Here is a 25,404-nt window from a genome sequence, read left to right on the forward strand (position 1 = left end):
TAAGAGGCATAAAACTAAACTACTTTTATTTTTGTTGACAGCCCATATTGCTTTCTGAATTGCTACTCAGTAAATGATTCAATATTTGGCTTTCAAGTACCGCAGGCAATTTTTTCCCCTCCAATTGAAATTTAAAATCAGAATACAGAGATTTTGTATCCTGTCATTTTTATTTAGAATACAAAAACACTTGCATAATAGAGTTTATTTTGCTCATGAGGATGGGAAAACCTTTTTTTTTTTTTTAAATAAATTTTAAATTTTGAATTAAAGAAGAGGCGCAGGAAGTATGAAGCCTAGTCCCAGTAATTGTCTATCCTTGCTGGTCTTCATAATAGTCTAAAACATATTTTTATACATACAACTGAACATAGACACTTATATGGCAGCTAGAAAATGATCAAGCAGCTCTTATTTGGGCTGACAGTTTTTCCAAATATGTACTTGCTTCTGGATGCTTATAGGAATTCCTATTCAGATAAACATGGATCTTAACATTTCACAATGATAAAAGCTTTAGCTTGAAATATAAGCTAGATTATCAATGATGCTGTTTCCCCACCTATGAATTTTTAAATACAACAGTTCTCTCATGTTTTACTGGACCCTATGACGAATGAAGCACCAAAAGGTCTAGTTAAAAGTAAGAAAAAAGTATGTACAGAAGATGCATGCTGTTCCTCCAAACATTTTGTGTGTTTGCTTTGGAAATCAGGTCAGGCAATATGTCAATGTCAGCCGCTGTCATGTCCTGCTTCTCCTCTTTCCTTCCTCCCTGAAACAGCAGGCCACTGACAAAAATTTCTTCTGGAGACACAAACTATCTGTACCAAAGCACCGCTGGTTTGCCATCTACAGTATAAGCCAACAAGCATAAGGTTGTATTTTTTAAGATAACTTGAATTTTTCACCAGGATCATTCTGAGTGACCAGCACAGCTACCGGCTGGGCGCCTGGCGCTGGTAGCCTCAGCAGGGAGGGGCCCAAATGCACAGATGGGTGCCACAGAATGGCTCACGATGGAATTACGAATTAAAAGCCAGGTTGTGAACACAAGGCTCAGAAAAGAAAAAAACAGCCTTTCCCTCACTCTGTTTCAGTGCCCGAGTATGCACAGGCTGTGCCACCCAGAAAGATGCTGAGCAGAAAAAAAAAAAAAACGCACAACAACCCTCCCCCCCCCACACCCGAACAACCCAACCCTGGCAAATGCTTTGGTTTTTACATGATTGATGCTGGATGTATTAAGTTAGAATAACATCCTCCTTAGCGTCCCAGAGGGTGCTGTACTTTGTGTGATCTGTCAGCCTCATAAGGAGTATTTCTAATGTGAAACATGACCTGTCATTTCTCATAGCTCTGCTTATTTAAGGCACTAGCAGGTGTGCACACCTTTGCTAACCTGAGAAATTCCAGAGGGGAAAATCTTAATGGCCTCTCCCTTGCCTCCTGGTGCAGGTAAAACTAACTAGGTGGTCAGATGACAGGACACTACTAATCCTCTCTCTCAAATGGAAAGAGGCTGTCAGAAAAGCAAACCATCTTATTAATTTGAGACACACATCACCATCAGCTCCAGTGTGCACAACCCAGGCTTTGTGCATTATTCATCCTAACTCCCACATTTCACTGCTGCTTAAACCCTGCCAAAGTTAAAAGATACCCTATCCAAAAGGCAGAGGAGTAAAACCGAGAAGTGTTACATTGTGTACTACTTCACAATGTAGTAATTATCGAACATCGATCTTTCTGAGATGGCACTTCTATTGCACAGTACAGTCCTCTTTTTAAAAGAGGCAAGCCTCCCTGTACCTCTATGTCAGAATTTGAAATACCTGACCTTATTCAGAGCATATTTTTACTAGTACAAACTCCTCCTTGAAGGAGTCAAGGATGACACCTAGGATGTCCCACAGATGTACCTTCTTGGGCACAGCGTGCAAAACTGCGCGTGTTGCCAGTGAAGAGAGCCCTTAAAACCATCTGTGCTATTTTGTGAAAGCACTGCCACCTTGAATGTCATTCTGCAACTGGTGGCTGGTGTGGGAGACACTACTTTCAGTGTCTTTTACTACACCCTCGCTGGTGGTAGTGCAGGGACTCCCACTGACACTATTGCTCTCCACACACTGTTTCAGGAGTAAGCACAAAAGGTGCAGGTTTCTCTTCAAGTAGGTCAGTGGGGTCCACTCCAGTTACACTCTGCAGAGAACTAGTACCTGCTTCTCTTAAATGCTGACCCTGGAGTCATTCCTGTTCCTTTCCCACAGACCAAAGAAGCCAATGAAAATGAAAAAAACAACCACCAAAAAATACTTTGAAGTAATAACTGTCTGCCAAGAAGATCCTAGGTTCTCTCTGGTGTTAAGTGGTGAAATATGTCAAAACACAGTGAGCGTGGACAACAGGGAGACCCAAGGGGAAGGGGTGGCAGTGACGCTTATGACACACAGCTCTCTCATTCTGCTACCTCCAACTAGCAGAAAACAGATCTGAAAAGGCACAACATGTCCTTCACAACTGAATCACTGACACACAACGCACTGTGCCATGCCACTCCCACGCTCTTTGTGTGTGGCTACTTCGCAGCATCATGGCAAGAAGGGATGCTTGGTGCCACAGCTCTGGATGTTGTTTTCTGTTTCATAGTCTCAGGAGCAAACACAAGTCACAGACAAACACAAATACCTCACAAGAGAATCCTCTTCCATTAAAAAGCAAGAGACCGACCATTACAGGACAGTGTCAATACAAAACATCTAAATGATTTACACAAAAGTCATCCAATTAGGGAAATAAAATAATCAAAAGTTAGCTGTGCAGTGTTAATGTGATATAATGAGACAAAAAGAAGCAACCGAACACACAACAAAATTAGGTCCTAATGGATAAAGACAGGAAAGGACAACCCATATTTTTATTTTACCATGAGATATCTAGGCATTACAGGAGAACTGATACACAGAACTATTTGCAGTGTCAGGAAATTCTTGCAATATCTATTTCAGGCATAGAGTAGTGATTAACAGAGAGCAGATTCTTAGTTGCTGCAAATCAGTGTAGCCATTGTAGAAAGTCAACAGAACTATGTAAATTATAGCAGCTGAGGATAGCATCTGAAATAAAGCATAGAGCTCCTCATTTGTGGCGTGGCTCTTTCAAAACATTTCCACAAAAGAAGTTGGAAGAAACAGGACTGCATTTCATGACTTGATTTGAACTCAGGAGGCTTTAAAATTGAGAACATAAAAACAAAAAGCTGAAAAAACAAACTTTTGGCAATGACATTTGACTTGTACAGCCACAAGCATGAAGGAGCTGTATTCCTCGTCCCGCACAAACAGCAGTAGGAATGATCAAGCTTTGAACCACATACATGTACACACGGGAACACACAGAATCATCCAAGAGTATAGAACTATGTCAGGATCACAAATGAGTACGGCAGATAAATGCATTTAGAAGGTTCATCTGATACCACTGCAGGGGAGGCTCAAGGAGAAGTTAAAACCTCTCTCAAAGGGGGAGGATTCCCCCCTCTCCCTCCAGCTGCAAGCTTTTATGTTCCCAGATCAACAGAGCTGCAGAGGCAATGAGGTAGCACACTCACGGGTACCCATGCTGACAGCAGGGTTACAAGCAATTCTCGTTCCTCTCTGCTCAGAAATTGGGATTTTGCGACTGAGAAGACCCCTTGCACACAATCCCTTCTGCCTTTTCCTTTTCTTTTCTTTTTTTTTTTTTTTTTACTGGTAACCAAGATGGAAAAAGCCAGTGTTGCAAACAGAACACTGTAGCCATAGCAACAAGCAATTCAGCACTTAAACTTTTCAACAGACTAAACAGAATTTTCTTTCTGTTTGTATAATTTCATGGTCAATAATTCACCATGAACACTTTACGTGTCTAGCTGGTCATTAATGTCTCAAAAACAATCTCCCATTAATGCTTCAACCAAGAAAACCTCCTCACCTAAAGAAAAATAGAAGTATGTGTATAAAGGCAGACCACTTGAAAATTAAACTTTTTTCTCCCTTTTTGCAAATTGGTATGCAAAGGTGGAGAAGAGCCCAAGTTCTGGCTTGTTAGTCTGAGCAATAGCCCTTAATTTGGATTGTACACCATAAAGTGTTACCAGGAACCCTAAAGGCCTTAAAACTGTTGTTTAAAACAACTAACATCTTAGGCCCTCCAACAGGATTCCTCTGTAATGCCCAAACAGCCCAGATACTCCACTGGGAAGTCTCCTTGCTACTTTTGCTCCAGTGACTGAGAACATTTTTTTTTATATTGTTTTATAGCTATCAGTAAAAACCCATTTGAAAATCAAAATTGAAGGCTAAAAATAGGATAACACATTCTGCCCAGCTGATGAAACTCAACCCTGTTAATTAAAGAGCTTCATTTCACAGTCAGTAAGAGTCTGATATTACCCTAATGAATGTATGAGCTTTTTGGCAAGTGCCATGCATGAATGCAACTCAAATCATGCCTTTTCTCCTTTTAATGGCATCAGATGTAGTATCTGCAAATGAAATCACTGTTTTATCAAAGGCAAGAATTTGAGAAGTCTAGAACCTATTAACAAAAGCATAAGGAAAACGGAAAACTCTTGATCTCTCCCATGTAGACTAAATAACGTCCATATGAATTTTAATGCTCAACAAATGTACTAACTTTAAAGAATTAACTTATGCAGGTAGTTAATTACCCAAAGCTTTCACTACCCTTTCCTATCTCTCTACCATTTTTATACTTCTTTACTGTAGTGGGAAAAAAAAAAAAAAAAAAAAGATTTTGAAGGAACCAAATAGCAAAAACCCTTTCAGATTTTCAGGACCATCCTGTCTTCCTTGCCACTCCAGGCAACTTAATCATAGCATAACCCCACAATTCATGGATGCAGGCTTTGTTGACAGACCCGACAACTTGGGCATGAACTGAACTTTGCTTAGCAACACATGCTGAGAAGCTCCATAAATGACAGTGAAGGACAGAGCATGAAACAGACACAGAAATGTTTTTACACATTCAAGAGGAGCAGGGACCATCCTCATTCCCTGTTTATTCGGATTACCTTTGACAAGTAGCACTAATATCTATGGAGTTAATGTGCCATGTAAGAGACAGTTACACAGGGTTATGTTGTTTTTTAAACCCCGCTGGTCACATAGTTGTTCTCTAATATTTTTATAATTTGTTTTGAAATATTTTTTGAACTTCTGTCACTATAAATCACAAGTTAAGGAACAGGGGAAAACACACTCTCTTTTTCAACTTCTTTCAGGTTCTGGGCTGTTCTGTGACCTGTCTGCCTAGATACTACACAATGACAGCCGGACCCTGCACTCCAGGATTTACTGTTTCTAAAATCCAGACGGGGGCTGGCTGGAAACTTTACTGAGTATGTCCTGACACGTACACGTGTCAGTGGGGGACAATACTGTGCAAGTGGAAGCGGGAAGAAAGCATGGAAGAAAAATCCACTTACAACTAGGAATTACTAGTAGGACAAAGCTGGTGACGAGCCAATGGGGAAGTGTTTGGTGATCATGACAGATCATGTAGCACTCTGGCAGCTTACTAGGCCTTAATACATAAGGCTGATTAAAGAGGTGTGAAACAGAGGACCTGGTGAAATATGGGGGATGTTGGAAGACTGTTCTTTTTTTCTTTTATTAATAGTTGAAAGGAAAAAACAACTTCTACATCACACGAACAGGACTGTCGAAAAGCCACAGAAATATCCCATACTTACTTTTATCTTCCTGGTTTTCTTCTGCTGCTTTGCCCTCTTCTTCCTCCTCCTCCTCCTCCACCTCCTTCTGCTGCGCTTCTTCGTGGTGATCAGCGGCACCAACTGAAAGGCTCTGGCAGCAGTGGTTGAAGCCGCTATCCCGAGGCAGCGTGAAACTTCGGGGCTTCCCCCCGTTGCCATTCAGCACTTGCATCCGCTCACCCTCCACGAGTGGGAAGGGGCCATAGTGGTCTTGCAGGTGGCACTTCTGGGTGGGCAAGGTGGACTGCCGCCGGTGCTCGGGGGAGACCACGGCCGCCTCGGAGAACACCGAGTCCTCCAGTGGCAGCGTCTGCAGGTAGTGGAGTCCCGAGCTCGTCAGCGGCGTCTCTATGAGGTCCTGCCAGGAGCGCCTCTGGCTCGCCGTCTTGCGCACCGGCGAGTCGGTGGCGCTCCCCGCCGCCTCCGGGCGGAACTCCTCATGCGACGACTGCGACTGGGAGGTCTCCGTGGAGGACAGCCGGCTGTGCTTGGGCTCCACGTAAGGGCTTGCGCAGCTCATCTGCAAGGTCAGCAACGGAGCAACCTTCAGATCAGTGTAGACCAAGACATACCACTAGTAATAACCACGTACTTTTCATTGTTACCGATGGCACCAAGTTTGGTAATGAAGGCAGCAAACTTATTCCCACACTGCTACTGATACTTATTCCTACAAAATGTCCCTTAATCAATAAAAGAAGCCAATGCAATTATTTGCAGAAAACTTTGTAGAATATGGCTCTGTGGAAGACATAGGAGAGAGATGCCCGGTCCATTAATACTACCTTAAAAATCCCATCCAAATGCCTACTGTCATCTTATCTTGCCAAAAATTTCTTTGTAATCGTCTTTGCAGAGCTTCAGTAGGTTTCAAAGGTCTATGGTTTTAGAAAATAAAGTATGGCATTCAAATTAAACCTCAAGAACACTATCTTTCCCCAGACCCCCAATTTCTCAACCAAAAATTTTGCATTTTTAAAAATATATTCAAGTAAGATGCTTTAGTTAACAGTCTGAATATATAGACAAGAAAATTAAAATTCTCTGTGGAGAATAAATGAGAAGTCTATCCACTAGTTTTATACCAACAACTGCTTAAAGAAAATAAAAATCAAATCTCCTTTTGTTCTGATTTATAGATAAGCCTACTTTTTCACAGACAATAGAACAACCAATATCACTGTTGGCTATATAAAAGAACATTTTTATGTTGGAATTTCTCTGGAAATTCAAGTGTAATTTGTTACAGTAAATCTTTACAGCAAAATTGTTGTACCTTAAGAATCTCTGTTGTTACTGAAGTATTACATTTTGTCAAAGACGAAGGTAAGGGGGAGGTGAGGGATTGCATGGCTGAGTAGGGATCTATCATGAATTAAGAAGAGGAAGAAAGAATTCTGTAACTTAATCCATTTTTGTACATGAGTGGGATTATAAATGTATTCTCTACACACCAGTGGAAATAGCAATGATGGTTGTTGAAGCTAACATGCTCATACATGCTCATACTTTAAGCTCATACTTTAAAAATACCTTAAGTCAAGTATGGCTCCAAAAATATACTGAAGATTGCCCTAATATGTGCATGCACGTGCTTCTAAACAGAAGAGTAGGTAAAAGTGACTTTATGTAGTCATTCCTGATTAGGCAGGTGACTTACCGAAGGAGGCCGTGGGTATGTGTCGTACGGGGGTGGGGGGCTGTCTTGTTTGGGTGTCGATGGAGTGTCAGCTTCCTCCTTATCACTCTCACTCCAGTAATCTACAAGTTACATACATATCAGATCAAAAACTTCCAACATATTTTGATCTGTTTGTATATCACAGACTTGTTTTCACAACAGCAACTAGAAATTACATCCTAGGAAATTCTGGAAGTTATATACGAGTTGAATGCTGGCAATCTAAATGATAGCTGCTGTAATTTGGAAATGTTTTAGTGTAAAGAGGGAAAAAAAAAACAACACAAAACGCAAACGTTATGAGGTATATCAAACCTAACTGCAAAGATATTAAACAATAACCCCACACATTTAATCTTGTACACACCTTATAAATACTACATGCATAGATAGTACTCAATGCAATAACGATCATATTTTCAAATTTTTAGAAAATCATCAAAATAATTATGATTGTACTTATATTGGCTGGAAATTAATAAAAGTATTTTTTCTTTTTTTCTGAACAGAAAAGATGAAAAATGTGTCTTGCAAAAGTCTTGTTGACTGCAAATAACGTTAACAAATGTAATTGACACCAACTGACATATCAAATACGTAGTGGCTATTGCACATGTGAATAATCAAAGTTATTTTTCTACCTTTTTTCTCAATTTTATCCTACTAGTTACCCAAACTTTTCAATTACATTTCTAATAACAAACAGATGTATTTAAGATAAGGCAGAAAAATTTAGATCACATCTTCTTTATAAAACAGTTGCTTGCTGTCCTGTAACCCAAGCATGAACATAAAGGTGATTTGCTAAGGAAGAATACGACAATTATATTTAAGCATAGAATTCCAAAAGGTGGATAAGAGAGAGAAAGTACAAAGGACACAGGGACTGTGGTGTAAATTTCATGGGACATGAGGTTTTATTTTGTCATGATATCAAGTCTTAGCAATGCCGATTTCATATTTATGGTAGTTTGATCAAAGGGGAAAACACATGGAAGAATGTATCACGTGGTATTTCCTATTTATTCTGGTGCAAATATTTTTGAAGCACAACAGCATGCAATTAAATAGACACCAGACCTTAATATTCCTTTCAAAAGAAAACAACTTAACTGCTCACCCAGCTCCAGATGGACAACCTTAATATTTCTATATATTGTAAGACTGATGCAAACATTCATGTTGTCACTTTGTTTCTGACTGTATTACCTTCTGGTATTTGGGTAAGCCACTGTACAACTGCACAAATGTAGTTCATACCATTCACAGACTAACCACAGGTAATCTCCACTTCACATACGTGAAGTTCGTATTGAATGAACTCGGTGATTTACTACTCTGTCTTTAATAGATGAGGAGAAAAAGATTAATTGTTGCTTCATAAACTATCTAAACAACAAAGAGGTTGAAATTTTCCGATTTTGTACAGCATATAATTTGGCTTTAATTATTTTTGTTACCATTATGATTATTGTATTGCACAATTAAAAATCTACTGTAGCTAATATTATACAATATATAAAACAAAAATTACTGATCTTAAGATGACAGTGTCTTGGAATAGCCTACCCTAAAATTCTGTATCTTCTCAGACTGTGGTAGCTGGGGACAGGCAGCCATATTTATCTGTTTATTTTTTACAAGCAATAACAACTCTTTTATTACTTTCGGTCTCTTGAATTGCTTCCTGCAAGCTTTGAGCTGAAAGCTTCTCCTCAAACAGTATAACAAATAAATAGTATAAATATATTTTTTTCCATGACGATGGAATAAAAAATTCCAAACACTGTCTCTGGAAATCTCCAAGTAATTCAATTTTGGTGAGTAAAATACTAAATAAGAGAAAACTGTCATTTAAGTCATTCTCAGTTTTGAGAAAACTTGTTTCCGGCAGCTCAAAAAACCTGAAAATATTGGCATATAAGTATGTTTGTTCCTATTGTGGCAAAGCCTAATGGAGCTACTTCTGGTGAGAAACCTGTCAGAACTGTATCACTCACTGTGATTTTTGTAGGCTTAGAGCTCAACTATTTATTCTGGAATTAAATCTATCATTCTCAGTGCAGATTTTGATCTTGTCTAGAAATATAAAAAAGTTCTTCCTGTCAAATCCACATACAATAAAACACTATATGATTATGCTTTCATGCACCTTACCTCAGATAGGAAATTCTGTTGGCAACCTACTGTGTTTGTCTAAAAAAATTCTGCAGTTCCATGGGTCAACTTTCAGGTGAAATGAATGAAAACAGCTTCCCATCAGTTTTTAAAAATGTTCTGCTTTTAGCAACTGAGACATTATAATCTATCTAAAATGTGTGTGATGCTATCGAACAGTTGCCATATTTCTCTCTGCAGATTTTGTCCAATTCAGTTACAGATGAGCTCAAAGCACCAGGCATATGTTGAAAGCTTTCTGAATGAGCAAGAGACTGCATGTATTATATATAAGCTAACACTGGCCAGCCATTTGCCAGTTAAATGTTTTCTACTTAGATAAGCAAGTATTTCTGTGATTTTCTATGACTGGAAGGTATATAATATCTCCATCCAAGAAAGTCCCTTGCCATATTGCTAGCATTCATTGTATTTAATATGGAAAGTTGATGGTATTTTTATAAAACCATTCTGTACAGAATGTGACATTTTCTTCAGCAATACACCCACGGTTTGGTGATTCGTGCATCTCTGAAGCACTTGAAATATATTTATGCACTTTAGATTCAGAACCGTTCAGCTCTTAATTGAAACACGTTGACAACTACTGTTGAATTGTTTCAGTGGTATTATAAAGCTTTCCTGCAAGGGGCTGAACTGAACAGAAATAAAAGACCTTTTGTAAAATCAAATATGTAGATGACAATTGGTACGGTAAATGAATATAGAAAATTTCAGCTTCACAATTTTTATAATATCAAAAATGCTTGAAGTGATGGAGAGGTTTTACTTTGCTAACTTGATGCCTCTGCTAATTAGGGGCACTACTCAGCTGTTTAACAGCCCTTGTGCTGGGAGCCAAGGGTAATCACCAGAGGCATAAAAACACTGTACTGCAGCGAGTGGGGAACGTGATACCCTCACATATATGCAACACAGAGGATATAGCTTTCCCTACCTCCATATGATAAATCAATTTGAGTAAATGGCATTAGGGTGGTAATAAAGAGCTCCCTTAGTGCCTGGGATATAATTTCAGTGGTAAGTGGGGTCTCACTGATGATCTTCAATAGGGAGCCATTTTAATAATAGGCAACAGGAGGCCTGAATGCACATGATCTCATGTCTAAGAACAGGATCATCTACTCTTTTATTATTCAGTGATTTTTTGGTAGGAAAAATATTTTTTCCAAATCTATCTGGATTTATAAAGGTGCATCACGTCTGCAATTGTGCACTTGTACGTACAGTGTTAGCGTAACAGTTCTTACACCTTCTCCTTTACCATCCCACATTATTGTAATTCCAGTGCCAACCTGCTGTCAATAAAAGCTTCAGTTTGACTTTGGATGCTAACATGGCCTCAATTTGGCTTTGGATGCTAACATGGAGGATTTCCCTGAAGACTCCAAGATTAAGAGCTTGTTTACAGCCTCTTCAGGTAGTGATGGATGGTATACAGGTCCCTCCAACCTGGTTACTGCAATACAGCCTGGGAAATACAGACTCGCAAACTGATTTTGAAGTTTGGTGAGGCATTGAGAACATGCCTGGAGATACAGAGAGCATGGTGTGAATGGACTGTGTGAATGCAGAGGGCCTGGTACTATGAATTACATGATGTGCAAGGACCATATGGGATGGAGCCAGGTGGGCAACACTCCCGGGATAAGCAGCTGCACTTACTGGAAGGTAAAATTAGAAATGAGGCAATAGCAGGTACAACCTAGTTATCTGAGAGAAAGACAGAACACCCACAAACCTTCCCACCCATGCTATTACCATCAAATTACAGCTGTATGCTGTAAGCCAGTGCTCTTCAACAGCAGGCTGATCTCTCTAGGGTGCTCTGTCGTGAGACAGTCAGGGTATGAATCAACACAGACATCATTTTATGATGCTGTCTGTTAGTCTTCAGCCATTATAGAATATTGTACTCTCACGATGTTTCCACCTGGCTGCCAAAGCCACACTTGCTTCTCATCAGGGAAAGGATTTTTTTGCAGTGTCTCCCAGGAAAGGGGCACCACAGCAATGCATTGCAGACACAGACATACAGATCACAAACATCTTCCTCCTCGCTATATCAGACCAGATGGACATGGCTAAGGCTGCTGTCACATAGGTTGGTACAGAACCAGGACTTTGAGTGGTGTGGAGGACACTATGTGGCTAATTTTGAAGCCCAGTGACAGTCTTCTGAATACAAACTCTCCCTGAAAAATGGCTAGAAATACAGTTTTCATAAATAAAATATTACATGAAATACATTGCTGCTGCAGCTCTGAGCTGTAAGCTTTTTGGGACAAAAGTCAGAACTTCACTGATGAAGGGGGAGAAGCCACAGAATTATAAAGTGATGTTCTGACTCAACAGGCAGCAGGCAGACAGTCATCTGGATAAACTCTGGATCATCATGGCCACTGCAATTTTCTGGTATTTGCTGCCAGGTACATCTGTAAACTAGAGTATGGATTCACAAGCCAACTGCTTGCCAGACCAGTCAGTCGGATAGGAACACTTCTGTTGATCCATGTCACTGGCAGTTTGAGGGAACAACCTGCCCAACGCAATGGAGGACTGACCCTTTCTTTTACTTATCTGCAAACAGAATTTCTACTGCAGCAAACCAAAGCAAAGTGACTTATTTTGTGTGTGCTGCTTTTATAAATGTATGAAATACCAGACATAAAAAATATTCATAAAATGATGTAAACCTATGACTCCAAATGAAAGGCTTCATCACTGAAACGGCCAACAAGGCTCAAGTACACACCTCAAAACAGCAAAACCAGCAGAAATTATAAAACATTAAATGGCCTTAAAATTATAGTTTTTTAAGGGGAATCCAGTTACGTCAGCAGGCTTTAGAGGAATGGTTTTGTTCCTGAGACCTATTTCATGCATTCCTCATCCCTGTGAATTAAAACACCAAATGCAATATTTTAAATTACTTTTTAGTTTGCAGATTCTTAAGCTTATTTTAATGGAGAACACAGACTCCTTAGTACCACATACCTGAGATTACTGGCAGAAAATGTGCTGCTTTTAGCTACCTTCAGTGGCTTTCTCAGAAATAATCCAAGGGTATGTGGACCAGAGTCTGAAGAAACTCATCAAAAACCCTGAGAAAGAAGCAATTCTCTAAAGCAACAACAGGGATGCTTATATGTGAATTGCTGTCAGATGATGAGAATGAGGCCTGATACACAGCTGAGAAAAAAGAACAGATGAACTTATTATAGGAGCTGACAGAAGAAACCAAAATAATAACATTACCTTGCTCTTGTTTGATCCTCTCCCTTTCTGCATAGCCAGCAGCAAGCATGTTAATTCTGTTTAGCCATCTGAAATAATATTAAAAAAGCAGTGATACTGATCCAGCATGTTAATTTTTAGTGTATTTCTACAAAAAACAAAGGTATGAGCATCTGACAGAGATTCAAGACAATGTTATTTTTCATATTAAACAGCTGTTTTCTTTGATACTTTTATTCAGGGATCCTCCAAAGATCTATAATTTTGCTGTTGAACAAATTGTTTTCACAGCAAAGGTCTTGTTTCAAATGGAAAACCATGTATGATGTCAAACATCTGTAAAATAAAGGATTTGGAGATAATCAAAGGGCTATTAAGTCTGCTGTTCATAGATATGCCATCACACCAATACTTCTGCCGTTCTGATTTCTTGAGAATAAACACCATTTTTCAGAGATTTAAGCAATATTTTAAGGCCTGATTTGTCAACTTAGTGGAGGAACAGAGCAGAAACCACCAGTCAAAAGAACAGGTTCACTCCTAAACAGACAGTGAGGTTTAATTATGCCATTATGTGTTTTAGGGCTTACCTACAGTGCCAAATACAGAGAGGAGGTGGCACATCAGAATTCGCCTTTGTGTTTGTGTCAGGGAAGCAGAGGGAAAAAAGACAGTTGCCTCAATGCAATTCATACCTAAGGCTTTCACCTCAACTTAGACTTGAAAAAATGCTTCCATAAGCTACATGTATTGAAAATAAACTATTGCTATTCTCTTCTAGCAGGACTGTCATTGAAAAGCATACATTTGACTGCCTGTAGCAACGCTCTGATTCAGCCTGCCCTCCTCCCCCAAAAGGCTCTCAGTGTATTCATTATCCAAACAGACTAAATCAGTTCCTCCATCAGTGATGCTTTAAACGACCATAACAACCTCCTATGGTTGTCCATTCCATGTTAAACCTGGAATTACTTACACACGTCATCCTGACTACAGGATGACGGACCTGGTTTGCCAAGCCAGTCAGTGGCTTGCAATTTTACTGCTAGTGAATACAGAAGGTCAGCTGGAGTCAGTTCTGCATTGCCTTCAGAAATGTGAAACTCCTGTTTCAGAAAACTGGCCTGATGGCTGTTATTTGCATATTGCAATATGGAAACAGCATGTAGTATTTTACCAGCAAGAGAGACCTTTGGTGAGATCTTTGCAATCAGTCCAGCATGCCAACCTTTAAGACACTTCAGTTCAGGATAAACAGACATTAGATCATAAAATACAGTTGCTGTCCTTGAAATAAACTTCTGCTACTGCCCCTTACACAAACTGATCACGTGTTATCTGTAAATTACATTAATGGCCCATAAGTCATTGTACATTGGGAAGGATGCTAGAGATCTACTGAAGTGATTATAGCACACTGCATATTAACTTACAATCAAAGTTTCTGCCAGAAGAACAGGGAAGCTGAAGAAAAGACTTAAAATTTCTTTTTAGGAAGTGCCATACACTTTAAAAAATCACTGGCACACAGGGACAGAAATCCAACAAATCATGCTTCAGACAACTGTTGCATGTCTTCACAGAAGAAAAAAGTCATCCCTCTCCAAAACTCTCTTTTAAGTTCACATTCCTGATATGTGAAGGCTTTCTTTAGGGAGTGAAGCTCACCTGTCTCGACAGTTCTGCCAGCCCAAATCAGAGGCACTGATGGGGGAACCTCACCCACACCACTCCAGCACTGTTATGCCCTAGGACCAGCAAAGGCCACAGACCTGTCCTTGTACAGAGGGCAAAGAGCACGACCAGGCAAGCACCTGCTTTGTTGTATGGCGTGGCAGACAGCGGAGGTGGGCTTTGCTGGCCTCTCACACAGTTTGGATCCCACATTCCCAGTTCAGCTCAGGGCTTAACACCACCCAGTGCAGTCGACACGAAACAATTGCCTACCGTACCCCTTTGAGTAGGCCTGCTCACCACAAAATATTAAATGATACAACTATAAGGGCTCTCCATTTGGGAAATTTCATTTCATCCTAAACATGAGATAGCATTTTGTGTGCCTGAGAGTGAGGTAACCAATTAAATTATCAAAGAGTTAATTGTCAGTGGTTACAGCTAAAGTAGATTATTCCAGAAAAATATTATTTCCTGAAAAGTATAATCTAACAATAACCCAGGAACTGTATACCAGTCTAAAAGAGAGACAACAGACTGACTTCACATTTAATGATTTTCTGTAGTTCATGGTTTATGTCATGGTTTGGAATATCACCTACAAGTGCCTGTGGGATGAGTGACCAGGCACTGATCTGGTTGTAAACAGTTAATAACTATGTCTTTTGAGTGGTTTGCTAGTTCATAAATTAAAAGAATGGTATTGACTTCTGCATATTTTCTGGTATATGGCCACTAAAGCTTCATTAGATATGGCTAGAACATACATGGTTAGACAATTAGTATTATTTCAATAAATCATGGCTAGAGTTAGGTTCATTCAGGCTAGAGTATGAGAGATCCATCACACTGGGGTTATATCACAGGGAAATGCAACGATCTTTAGAAGAGTGGAGGAAGAATAAAACATTCTTGCTTTACACAACATAAGGGATGAAAGTATCAAGTGTACAGTTATACAAGAACTCTTTACTATGAATATTAAAACCTACTTAAAAGTAATCTGCAAAGCCCTTGTACATGGGAAGATTTAAACCTGTCTTCCCTGTGGTGTGCTGTAATTTTTAGAGGGCAAAAGGCCAAGAAAATATTCCTTCCTTACTGCAAATGCAGCTTTAGTTTTCTTGTGAGAATTATACTATTGTTAACTATGACAATAATAGTTACAATAAGTAACACTGGTACTTGCAGCAGTCATCTAGGTTTTGCTTGTTTTCTTTTTCTTTTCAAGAATAGCATATATATTTCTTGTCAGTATCTAATTAAAACAATTTTATGACTCACTCAGAACCAGATTAAAAATATATATCTTTCTATAGACTTACAACTCTTATAAAGAAGAATGCACAGTACTGGCACTCAAACAGAAGAGTAGGAAACATTTTTCTATCTTATCTCAAACTCCAGGTAGGTGCAAAGCTTTTAGTCAAAGCAGGGTGTCTAATTGTCCTTAACCATAAAGCTCAAGGATTAGGATGAACCTGCTATATAGCAATGGGAGTATGGATACCATATAGTGTCTGTAAGTAAACAGCTGCAGTTTAACCAGAATGAAGAGGCCCATAGACGATGCTGGAAATATTTTAGAGGCCATCTTCACTGAAATCTTCCGGACACATTCTCACGTGCTACTAATACAAGCTGATTTGTCATCTTTACTCTTAACTATAGAGCTACATCGAGGAAGAAATTATAAATTTCAATACTCTGCCTATACACAAAAAGATACAGAGGACAGTTCGGTTACAATAGGTTCAAGGAATTTCTCAGACAACCATTCTATGTGAAGCTACAGACTGCATTTTCCTGCATAGATTATATAGCTTATCATATTTGGAATAAAAAGGATCAATAAGAGTTTTCAAAGTATTTAAGCCAGCCAACACTGAAAAGGCTGCATTTGCCTTTGAACTGATGATTGAGATCTCTGAGGAAAAAACAGATATTTAGTCCATAAAGTAGCAGGTACAGTTAACAATCAAAATAAAGTTACACATAGCACCATTATGTAGAAATATGTGGACTGCCTTGTGCATCATAATATTTTCTTGGAATAGGAATAACAAGAAATTTCGAAGCAAGGTATTTCTATGAATATAAACCTGCATTAGCAAAATTGTACTTTGCATCAATGAAGGATATTCCATCCTTCTTCTCACCCAACGTAAACGTGTTGTATGGGTAGAAAGAATGCTTGTGCTGGTGTAACCATGCAAAGGAGAGGGATTTCAGATGCCACAACAATAAAGTTCAGTGAATACAGTTCTCCCAGCTTCTACCAACATAGCAGTGTGGCTCAGTCATAAAAGTAGTAAGAAAAATTGAATAGGAACAAAGTTACCTAAAACTAAAACACACGTTTTATGTGAGTATACACACCCAAAAAAAACTTCATGTCCTGTATATAGTTTTTCTTTCTTCTTTTTTTTTTTTGATTTTATTCAAGGGATGAAGGAATGGAACCAGTTCTAACTTTGTTAGACTGCTTTAGCAGTTTTCTAATTTCCTTTATTTCTTGTGCCTCACATATAATAGAACTGCAGTGACTGCATTACACCTGACAAAAATGTACCTCTGAAACCTAATGAAGAACATAAATTGATCAAAACAGTTTTAATTTAACTTTTAATATATTGATTCTGTGTTTGACTTTGGTTAGGCTAGAACATGCTTTTAGGTAGGAAGTATTGAATTTTATTACCTCTGCATTTGAAAGATTATTTTTTCAGTAACACGTTTTTGTTCAATATAGAGTTAATTTGTGTATTAAGCTTGTGAAGGTGAACTACTTTTTATCATATATTAAACAAAGTGGATCAAATAAAAATATATGGTGAGACTGTGATGTCAATTCAGACATAAGAATTTCAAGAAATTCCATAGACATTGATGGAGTTATTTTAAATTTACATGTGCATAATTCATTTCGAAATTTGGTCTAGGTCTTTCTGAAAGAACTGGTAAGCATGTATTTCAAAATATGATAAAAAAGATGATTCATGCTGCAAAGTTAAAAATCTTCTAGTTCTTAAGTTTTAGATTGTGCAATATATTTTTAACATATTGATGCACATTTCCCTCTGATTTCTGATTACTGAAGAGTTATATAAATTTTTATCCTTAGAAACAAGTCACCTTGTCATACTGACTGAGGACTTACTGACAGGAATGATTTATCTGCTGATGTAGTTCAGGATATGCTGAATAGACCGTGCCATTATTCTATTTGCTGTGCTGTTTGGGTGACTGGCTTGACAGAGTTATCTAGTAAAGGCAAGCCTAAAATTTTACAAACAAATAAAAAGGTTTTAAGTATTCTAAATGATGAGAGACTTTTGAAATGAGTTTCAGTCATGCATGAACCTTTGAAAATGTTACCAGACAGCTATTTCTAAATAAAAGCAAACACAGAATAGTACTAGTATACTTTTTCAGTCAAACATTATCAGTAAAGAACTGGCAGTACCCCGAAGCCGATTGGCCAGGTACCTGAATCCAGTACACACAGGAGAGATTAAACCATGACCACAGCACTAACTAATGAGTTTTATGAGTTGAGTTTTATCTCCTTTTTCTCCTGTTTTAAAAGCAATTTTACTCAGCTAGGATGTCCACAGACATTATGTAAGTCAGAACAATTATCAGGTTACAATCATAGATTTTTGTTTGTGTCCTGTCATATGATGAAAGCTACATATTATTTTGAACTGAATTAGTTTTAATTTATGCTATGAAAATAAATGAAATGATCCTCCAAATATTTGAATAGGCATTGGATCCATGATTTTAATTTGTCTTTTACATGAAATAAGTGTAATTGTGTTTATTTTATGCTGAAATCTCATTTTTTTTTCTGAAAAATTGGCTTAATATAGGTACAGTTAAGCTCAACACACAAAGAGCTGAGACTTAAAACCTCAGTCTTTTCAAGTTGCTGAGATTTTCCCCACTAACTTCGTTAAAGTCAAAATTTCACTTCAATGTGTAGGTTAAATTCATGTTGGTGGAGAGAATCTGCACAACAAATTGCTTTAATCTCTAACTCCTTTTTCAAGATTGGCATAAGAATAATCAGTTACTGTTATAAATCCTTCTCCAACTTATCACTCCTTCAAGAGCCAGAAATAGAAGCATCCCCAGAGCAAGCATCACATGTCTGTGGAGGTATGCTGGGAAGCAGAGTTGGAGATGTTGCACGTTTTCAGGTGTCACACAGCTAAGAACAGCTTTACAGAAAACTTGAATTCTGAAATTGTGTTTATGGGTTATTTTCAAAAATTGTTTTTTGATTCTTAGCAGAAAGATAGAATCTTGTTTCTAAAAATCTTCAAATCTTTGTTTCAAAAAAGCTATTTTTTGCATGAATTGAATATTTAGCATATGCAGACAGAAAAAAATGCTACTCTGCACTTATTTTCTTAACTGTTAATTTCTTAGATAAACTTCTAATTTATTATCACTAACTTCAAGGAAGTGCCATGTTTAAGGAATGATTTCTTGACCTTTGCTTGACTTCCTTACCTGTTCATATCATCTAGATGTTCAGCAGCAAAATAAAAACTTTTGATCTTAGGATGGCAGGCTTTGAATGCACTGTAGAGGAAAAACATAATTATAAAAAGGTAATAGCACAATTTTTATTTATTTATTTATTTATTTTTTATGTGTTAGCGTGGTCACCAAGCAATCGGTTCAGATTTCCTGACTTGTTAGAAGCCTCCCAACATGTTATACAAATATAACATCCTTGATCCTTGTGGATCCCTCCCAACACAGAATATTCTATAATTCTTTGATTCTAACATTTAGGATTGTGCCAGATTTCACTGACTGAAGTGTTCTGCAAGTACCCCTTTCTAAACAATACTTGATTCATGTGTATATAAGTAGACTGTATACCTACAGCGTAGTACATTTGGACAAAGTTAACCAGGTAAGGATACAGTTTTATTTATTAGGCAATTTTACAGATATACTGTAGGTGTCAAATTTTTCTGAACAGAAAATTGACCAAACAATTTATTCAATACAACAGAAAAACTCTCAATCCTGGTGATTTCTGACATCCCAATGACCTTGACATTACCTTTAGCTCTAACGACTGCATTTCAAACAGAAAAATGTGATGCACTGATTGACTTTTGAAAAGCTGTTATAAATCAACAACGTGTTCTTGAGGTCATTCTAAGCAACGGGCAATTACATCTCATCTTTTCTTTCCACCAAAGTAATCAACATGACTAGGCTGAGAGAATTACTGCATTTCATACATAATATGAAATAAATTACTTGAAAGAATTTTGTAACTATGCTGGATAAAGATTTATGGTGAAGTTCTTGAAGATCTAGAAAATGCACCAGAAAGTAATTAATAATTTACAGTACAGAAGAATCATTTTTCCGAATACCCTGAAGGTCTCCCTTAAAATAAGAAAATGAAAAAAATGCCTAACAGTCCTGAAGAAAATAAGGAAAACTGCAAGCATGGTATACGAAAAGCATCAGTACCATTTTTCTGAACTACAATGGATTTTATATATATATATATATATATATATATAATAATTCGCTTTCTAGACCATTGTTGGTGTTTTTTTTTTTTTTTTTTTTAAATGGTAATGATGTTCTTCATGTATCATGCTTGCAGTTTTTAATATATGTTTGTATGTGTATGTACATATATATATATAGAAACTGGGTACGTGAAATTGAAATCCACGAAAGGTAGCACTAGTGAAAGTAGCATGTAAAAATGAGACAAAAAGGACTCCTACACTGTAGACCATTACACAATGTTATAGAAGTGAAAGCAGATATGCAGTGACCTCTGCTCACTTCAGAAACACATCAAGTTACTGAGACCCAAAATTTGGCTTAAAGTTGTTACAGCACTTGTCATCTGAATTCTTAGAGTGTTTTTTTTTTTTTTTCCCTTCATCTGCCACCCAAGATATAAGGAATTTTAACAACCACATTTTATATACTACTATCTAGCAAATACTACCAAGTTAAAAAACAAAACAAAACAAAAAACAAAAAAAAAAAAATTCAGGCAGGGTGCAGTTCTGAGAAATAGGTTGAGTTTATGTTGCTGCCCCAAAGCATAAAAATGAAACACTTCAGCAACGTAGCCCAAGGACACAGGGCACAATACAATAAACAAAAGCTGATATTTCATTTTTTTTTTAAAGGCAATTTTATTTTCTGCCCTATGAAATCATTATGAAGAGCAGAGATCATCCTGAAGAGCTATGTAGACCAACTGATACAAGGTCAGTCTCTTCTTTATAACTGTACATACTATAAGTCATATTGTTTTACTTTTGCAATGGATTTTCTGTACAATTTTCAGTGATTCTACAGCCTCAATAAACTTCAGTCAAATAACAGTAAGAACCATTAGAAGGCAACTTAAAAAGTTTTCACTCTAAAAATACATTTGTGAGAGAATGCACCTATCATGTCACTACATATGCTTGAACCTGCATCTAAATGAAGAATGGGTTCATGCAATGGTGCAAACCCAGACACCAGCAAATACAGCTAGGTGAGAAGAAAAGTTACTTTAAAGCTTTAGTTCATACCCCAGAAAGAGAAAATAACTGTCACTCTCTTGTTTTACTCTGCCTCGGGACTGACATACTGTGCCAGCACAGTTTGAGATTATGCAAACTAATTTGGAGTTACATAAAAGATGGATGCTTGGACATGAATCTGGAGACTGTGTGTGTGTGCATGCGCGGATGGTTTCTTGAGCTTAAAGGTTTCAGACAAAAAACAACAACCCCAAATACAAATACTGTATTTGACTGTTCTGTGTGATTTAATTCTGTGATATAGCCAAATAATCTTTGTAACACAGTCCATTATGTCACTGTTTAAAGGGAGAACCTTGTCCTTTGTTCCACTTTTTCTACTGTATCATTGTTCTTATTATATTACTGCATTACTTTTGAGCATACTTACTATTTCTTTCGGCATTCACTAGCTCTGTCAATTTTAAATTCAGGTAGACTGATGAATCCTTCTGCTTTTTCATCCTGCAAAGATAGTTCTAAATAGTACTGTTGTTAAGGTGTCAGAAAAGAAAAATACATACTGAAAACTTAAGGATATTTTCACTTGCCTGCTTCTTACATAAGGAATACCGATGTATGCTCTGCTCTGGCAAACCTCCCACAGAATTCACTGGGACTTTTGCCAAAGTAGTAAGACAGATCCCTTGGTATAAAATACAATTTTAAATACCTGGTTTTCTCAAACAATTTCACAGCTGAACCAACATTTGAAAATATACAAAATGACCAAATATATTTAGGCAATTAGTTACTGTAATTAGTTAATTTCAGGGGAGGATGGACTAATTAGTAAGCAGAAATGCAGCGTACTGTAAGAAACAGGGGGAAAAAAGTGACTTAAATGTGTGCGGTTTACTATCTTTATACAATATCACAGCTAGGATATATGACACCTCTTCAGCTACTGTTATCTCTCTCCAGCACATAAAGAAGACATCTGACCTACCTCCCCTCTCAAGAGTTGCACACAGCTTATTTTATCAGATAATCTTTCTTGACTCTTCACAAATTGAGAGAATTATTTTAAGCCACTAATACATCAGTACCACAGACTCTCTTATTTGACTGTCCATAACTTTGCATAAGAAATTAATACAAGATCATGACAGTGGAGCTGCAGAAAATGCAACTGTATTTTAATGAATTCCACAGAATTACATCTTGTGCTCTCAGAATCTTCACAGTAATATATGTTACATATGCAGTCTATATGACTATTTGCTTTCTAAAAAATAAATAAATGACAGATATTAGCATATAAAACTGGAACTGGAGTTGTTCTGTGGGAGGTACAAGGTTGTAAGAAGTACTGAGTTTGCAGGTACTTTAAAAACAAAAGGAAAAAGAATAAATTTATTTCTTTTTTCTTGCATGGTTGCCTAAGGAAAAAAAAATCCATTGGTGAGGTAGCTGAGGTCTCAAAAATAACAGTCTCAGAAAGTCAAGGGAATCTGAGGCAGGAGGGAGACAGAGGAACTTAAACCACTGCTCTCTCCAAGGGAGAGCATCATGCAACTCAATGGTTCCTTAGACCCACTTGCCACAGCTGGTGACCAGTCAATGTTCTTGTAGCTATGAATTTCTGCCCTGATGAAGACCTTGTAGGAGGGAAGATGAGGAGGAGGGAGTTAGGGTTACTGATCTGAAGCTGGGATGAAGGCACAAATGCAATGAGTGTGTGGGAAAACAGGCTTCAGTAACTACTTGTGGTACAACTTGCTTTCTGTCTACACAGGGAGAAGTCTGGGATCAAAATACTTTAAAAAATTGCACAAAAGCAAAATTAAAATAACAAATGATTAAAATAACAAGTAAGGCAGTCCAAGACCACGTCCATTCACAGGTTGGCAATGATTTTACCTCAGGATACTTACTAATGAGACTAGCAGGGTTTAATTTTAAAGTTTTCTACCTGACTGGCAAAAGGCTTTTCTACTAAAGCTGATATAGATAAGCATGTACAAAGCAAAACATGTTGTACAGTCAAAGCTGTACACAATTCAGTTGGGCTGCTCTGGAGATCCTAAGTTCAACGTACATGAGCACTGAAATCATAACAAATATACAAAGAAGGAACAACAGGAGAACACAACTGAAAAAAAACAAAAGCATCTTCTGTAATTGCCAGAGCTTTTGATGATTTCATTGGCACACATAAACAAGGAACACTAGACAGCACATCATTAAAGTTTACACTCTCATGACTAAGCTTGAATGACAAGATTAAATAACTACCTTTTCCCTTTCAATGGTTTGAGGATAGATTTATTCTAAAATGGTGAGAGCAGGACACTGAAAAGTATGCTTTTTCTGCTTGTAGTAAAAGGTGAATTTGAAGGACCAAATCTCCTTAGACTTTAATGGTAATTTAGTTAATATCAGTATGATTATTTGGGTGAATAAAGTTTTTTGCATATATAAGCACTCAAAGCACTGGCTTTCCACAAAACCACGTCAATAGCACTGCACAGGGGATTTGATGGAGCATTGAGCATATAGGCTTACCTCTTCATTGATATACCAATAGAGAGATGTATCTTTCAGGACGAACCAATATTTTTTCCATTTCTGGGAGAAATAACTCTTGGCATCTTTCTTCTTCCAAAGCCAGCCTTCACAGTCTCCTCGGCCAAGATCTTTACAAGAGATCCGTCTTTTGCTTTTACCAGGAATAGGAGCTGAAAATGACAATGAGTTGATGTGAAAGTGTTTGGCTTGTCCACTAAATCAACCAGCCAGGTAGCCATAAAGCACTACATACTTGCTTCAAAAAATTAATTAAAATTTTCAACTTCAATATGCCATTATTAAATTACAACAAACCTTTTATTTGGGCCACAAAATACCTTAAAAAAACAAACAAACAAACAAAAGAACAACAACAAAAAAAACCACAACGAACAACAAAGCAAACCCAAACAAACCAGGTTCAGCAACCCAGAGAGCTCATATTCTATAGATGAGACAAAAAGAAAAAAAGCAACACAGAAAGAGATGTTATAGAGGAAAGAAAGGCAAGATATTTAAGTTAAGAAAAATGGTTATTTATCATTTTCAACAAATTAATACTTCATGTCACATCAAAGCACACAACATATAAATTCATGTACTTTCACACCTAGCTACTAATTGTTTAATAGTCTTGTAAAATAAAACTATGTAAATACTTGATGGGTATTCAGGAATCTCTCTTTGTACCTTCTTTTGCAACTAAACATTTCCTAAGGCCTTTGTACTTCTACATCAAAGGAAAACAGTTTATTGTGATATAATTACCAGACAGGTAAGGTAATGAGCAATGGCTGCACTGACATGTTATACTCACACAGCTGCAAAAACAGCCCTGGCCCCAAAACATACTACAGTCTACATGTTAAAAAAATAAAAAAATCAGTAGTTATATGCTTATAAGGTAAGAGGATATTATGAGACATTGGTAATGGACTAACAGCTTCTCAATATGATGTTCAATGAACTCAATATGTGTTCAACTGAACTATACTTTTGATTGGAGCTAACAAGTTTTAGTTGTTCTAACATAGTTCTGAAGTATTGGCATATGTACACGCTCGCGCTTTCGATTCCCTTCCAACCAATAACATCAAAACAAATTTAATTTTTACCTTTGTTCTTCTTTTTACTTTTCTGCTGTAGAGAAGACTGCTGAAATGTCTACAAGAAAATCAAAACAAAAGAAGTGATAATAGAGCGTTTATATTCAACCATATGATTATTATAAAAGCAGTGCAATGTTGCAAACACTAAAGTCATCACCATTTAACACTTTCAACCAACAGCCTTCTAGGCTTAAGAAAACTGGCATCTTTGGTCATAAAGAGGTAACATGTTCTTAAGGTTGTAAAGCAAAAGCACACAGTGAAAAATATTAAAATAGGCCACAAATTAGTCTGCCATTAACAACTGAAATTTCTCTGTAAAATCTCTCATTCTGTTAATAAGAATGGAATGTTTTTGTGTTTCCTATGACAGTGAAGCTATGTAGCTCTTGCATTTCTAATAGATGGCCTAATTGTGGTCTTCCTGATAGAAATCTTCCTGAAGGCAAGAATAAAAGTAAATGGAAAAAAGTGTTCTATACTAAAGAAAGTTGTTAAATAAAATGGAAAAAAAACTGCCACTGAAAAGATGAAATAGATTCTTAACCCAAACGGAAACTTTCATTCCTGAAGAAAATTGGCAACTGTTTATTCATATTCTGAATGACATGTTTTCCAGTTGCCCCAAAATACAAATACTTTCCATTACCCAAAAGCAAG

At 37.4% G+C, this 25,404-nt stretch overlaps 1 protein-coding gene across 11 annotated transcripts in view; it reads right to left on the reverse strand.

Annotated features, from left to right (window-relative positions):
* CNKSR2 (connector enhancer of kinase suppressor of Ras 2) overlaps positions 1 to 25,404 on the reverse strand; it is a 219,174-nt gene that overhangs the window by 34,264 nt on the left and 159,506 nt on the right. For 6 of the 11 annotated variants that reach the window (XR_005813857.1, XR_005813854.1, XR_005813856.1 and 3 more), the window contains 8 exons: positions 24,751 to 24,799; positions 23,633 to 23,805; positions 21,516 to 21,589; positions 19,071 to 19,142; positions 12,897 to 12,964; positions 7,440 to 7,540; positions 5,759 to 6,299; positions 2,689 to 2,759 (listed from right to left, as the gene is read on the reverse strand). Coding sequence is in view for 5 of the 11 variants with exons in the window: in XM_040532074.1 (XP_040388008.1) it covers positions 5,759 to 6,299; positions 7,440 to 7,540; positions 12,897 to 12,964; positions 19,071 to 19,142; positions 21,516 to 21,589; positions 23,633 to 23,805; positions 24,751 to 24,799 (1,078 nt within the window). In the remaining 6 variants the exon portion in view is untranslated. The remainder of the gene's footprint in view (positions 1 to 2,688; positions 2,760 to 5,758; positions 6,300 to 7,439; positions 7,541 to 12,896; positions 12,965 to 19,070; positions 19,143 to 21,515; positions 21,590 to 23,632; positions 23,806 to 24,750; positions 24,800 to 25,404) is intronic. The other 5 variants (XM_040532074.1, XM_040532057.1, XM_040532065.1 and 2 more) reach the window with 1 other exon arrangement.

Source organism: Cygnus olor, chromosome 1, assembly GCF_009769625.2.
Source record: "Cygnus olor isolate bCygOlo1 chromosome 1, bCygOlo1.pri.v2, whole genome shotgun sequence".
NCBI classification, from domain to species: domain Eukaryota; kingdom Metazoa; phylum Chordata; class Aves; order Anseriformes; family Anatidae; genus Cygnus; species Cygnus olor.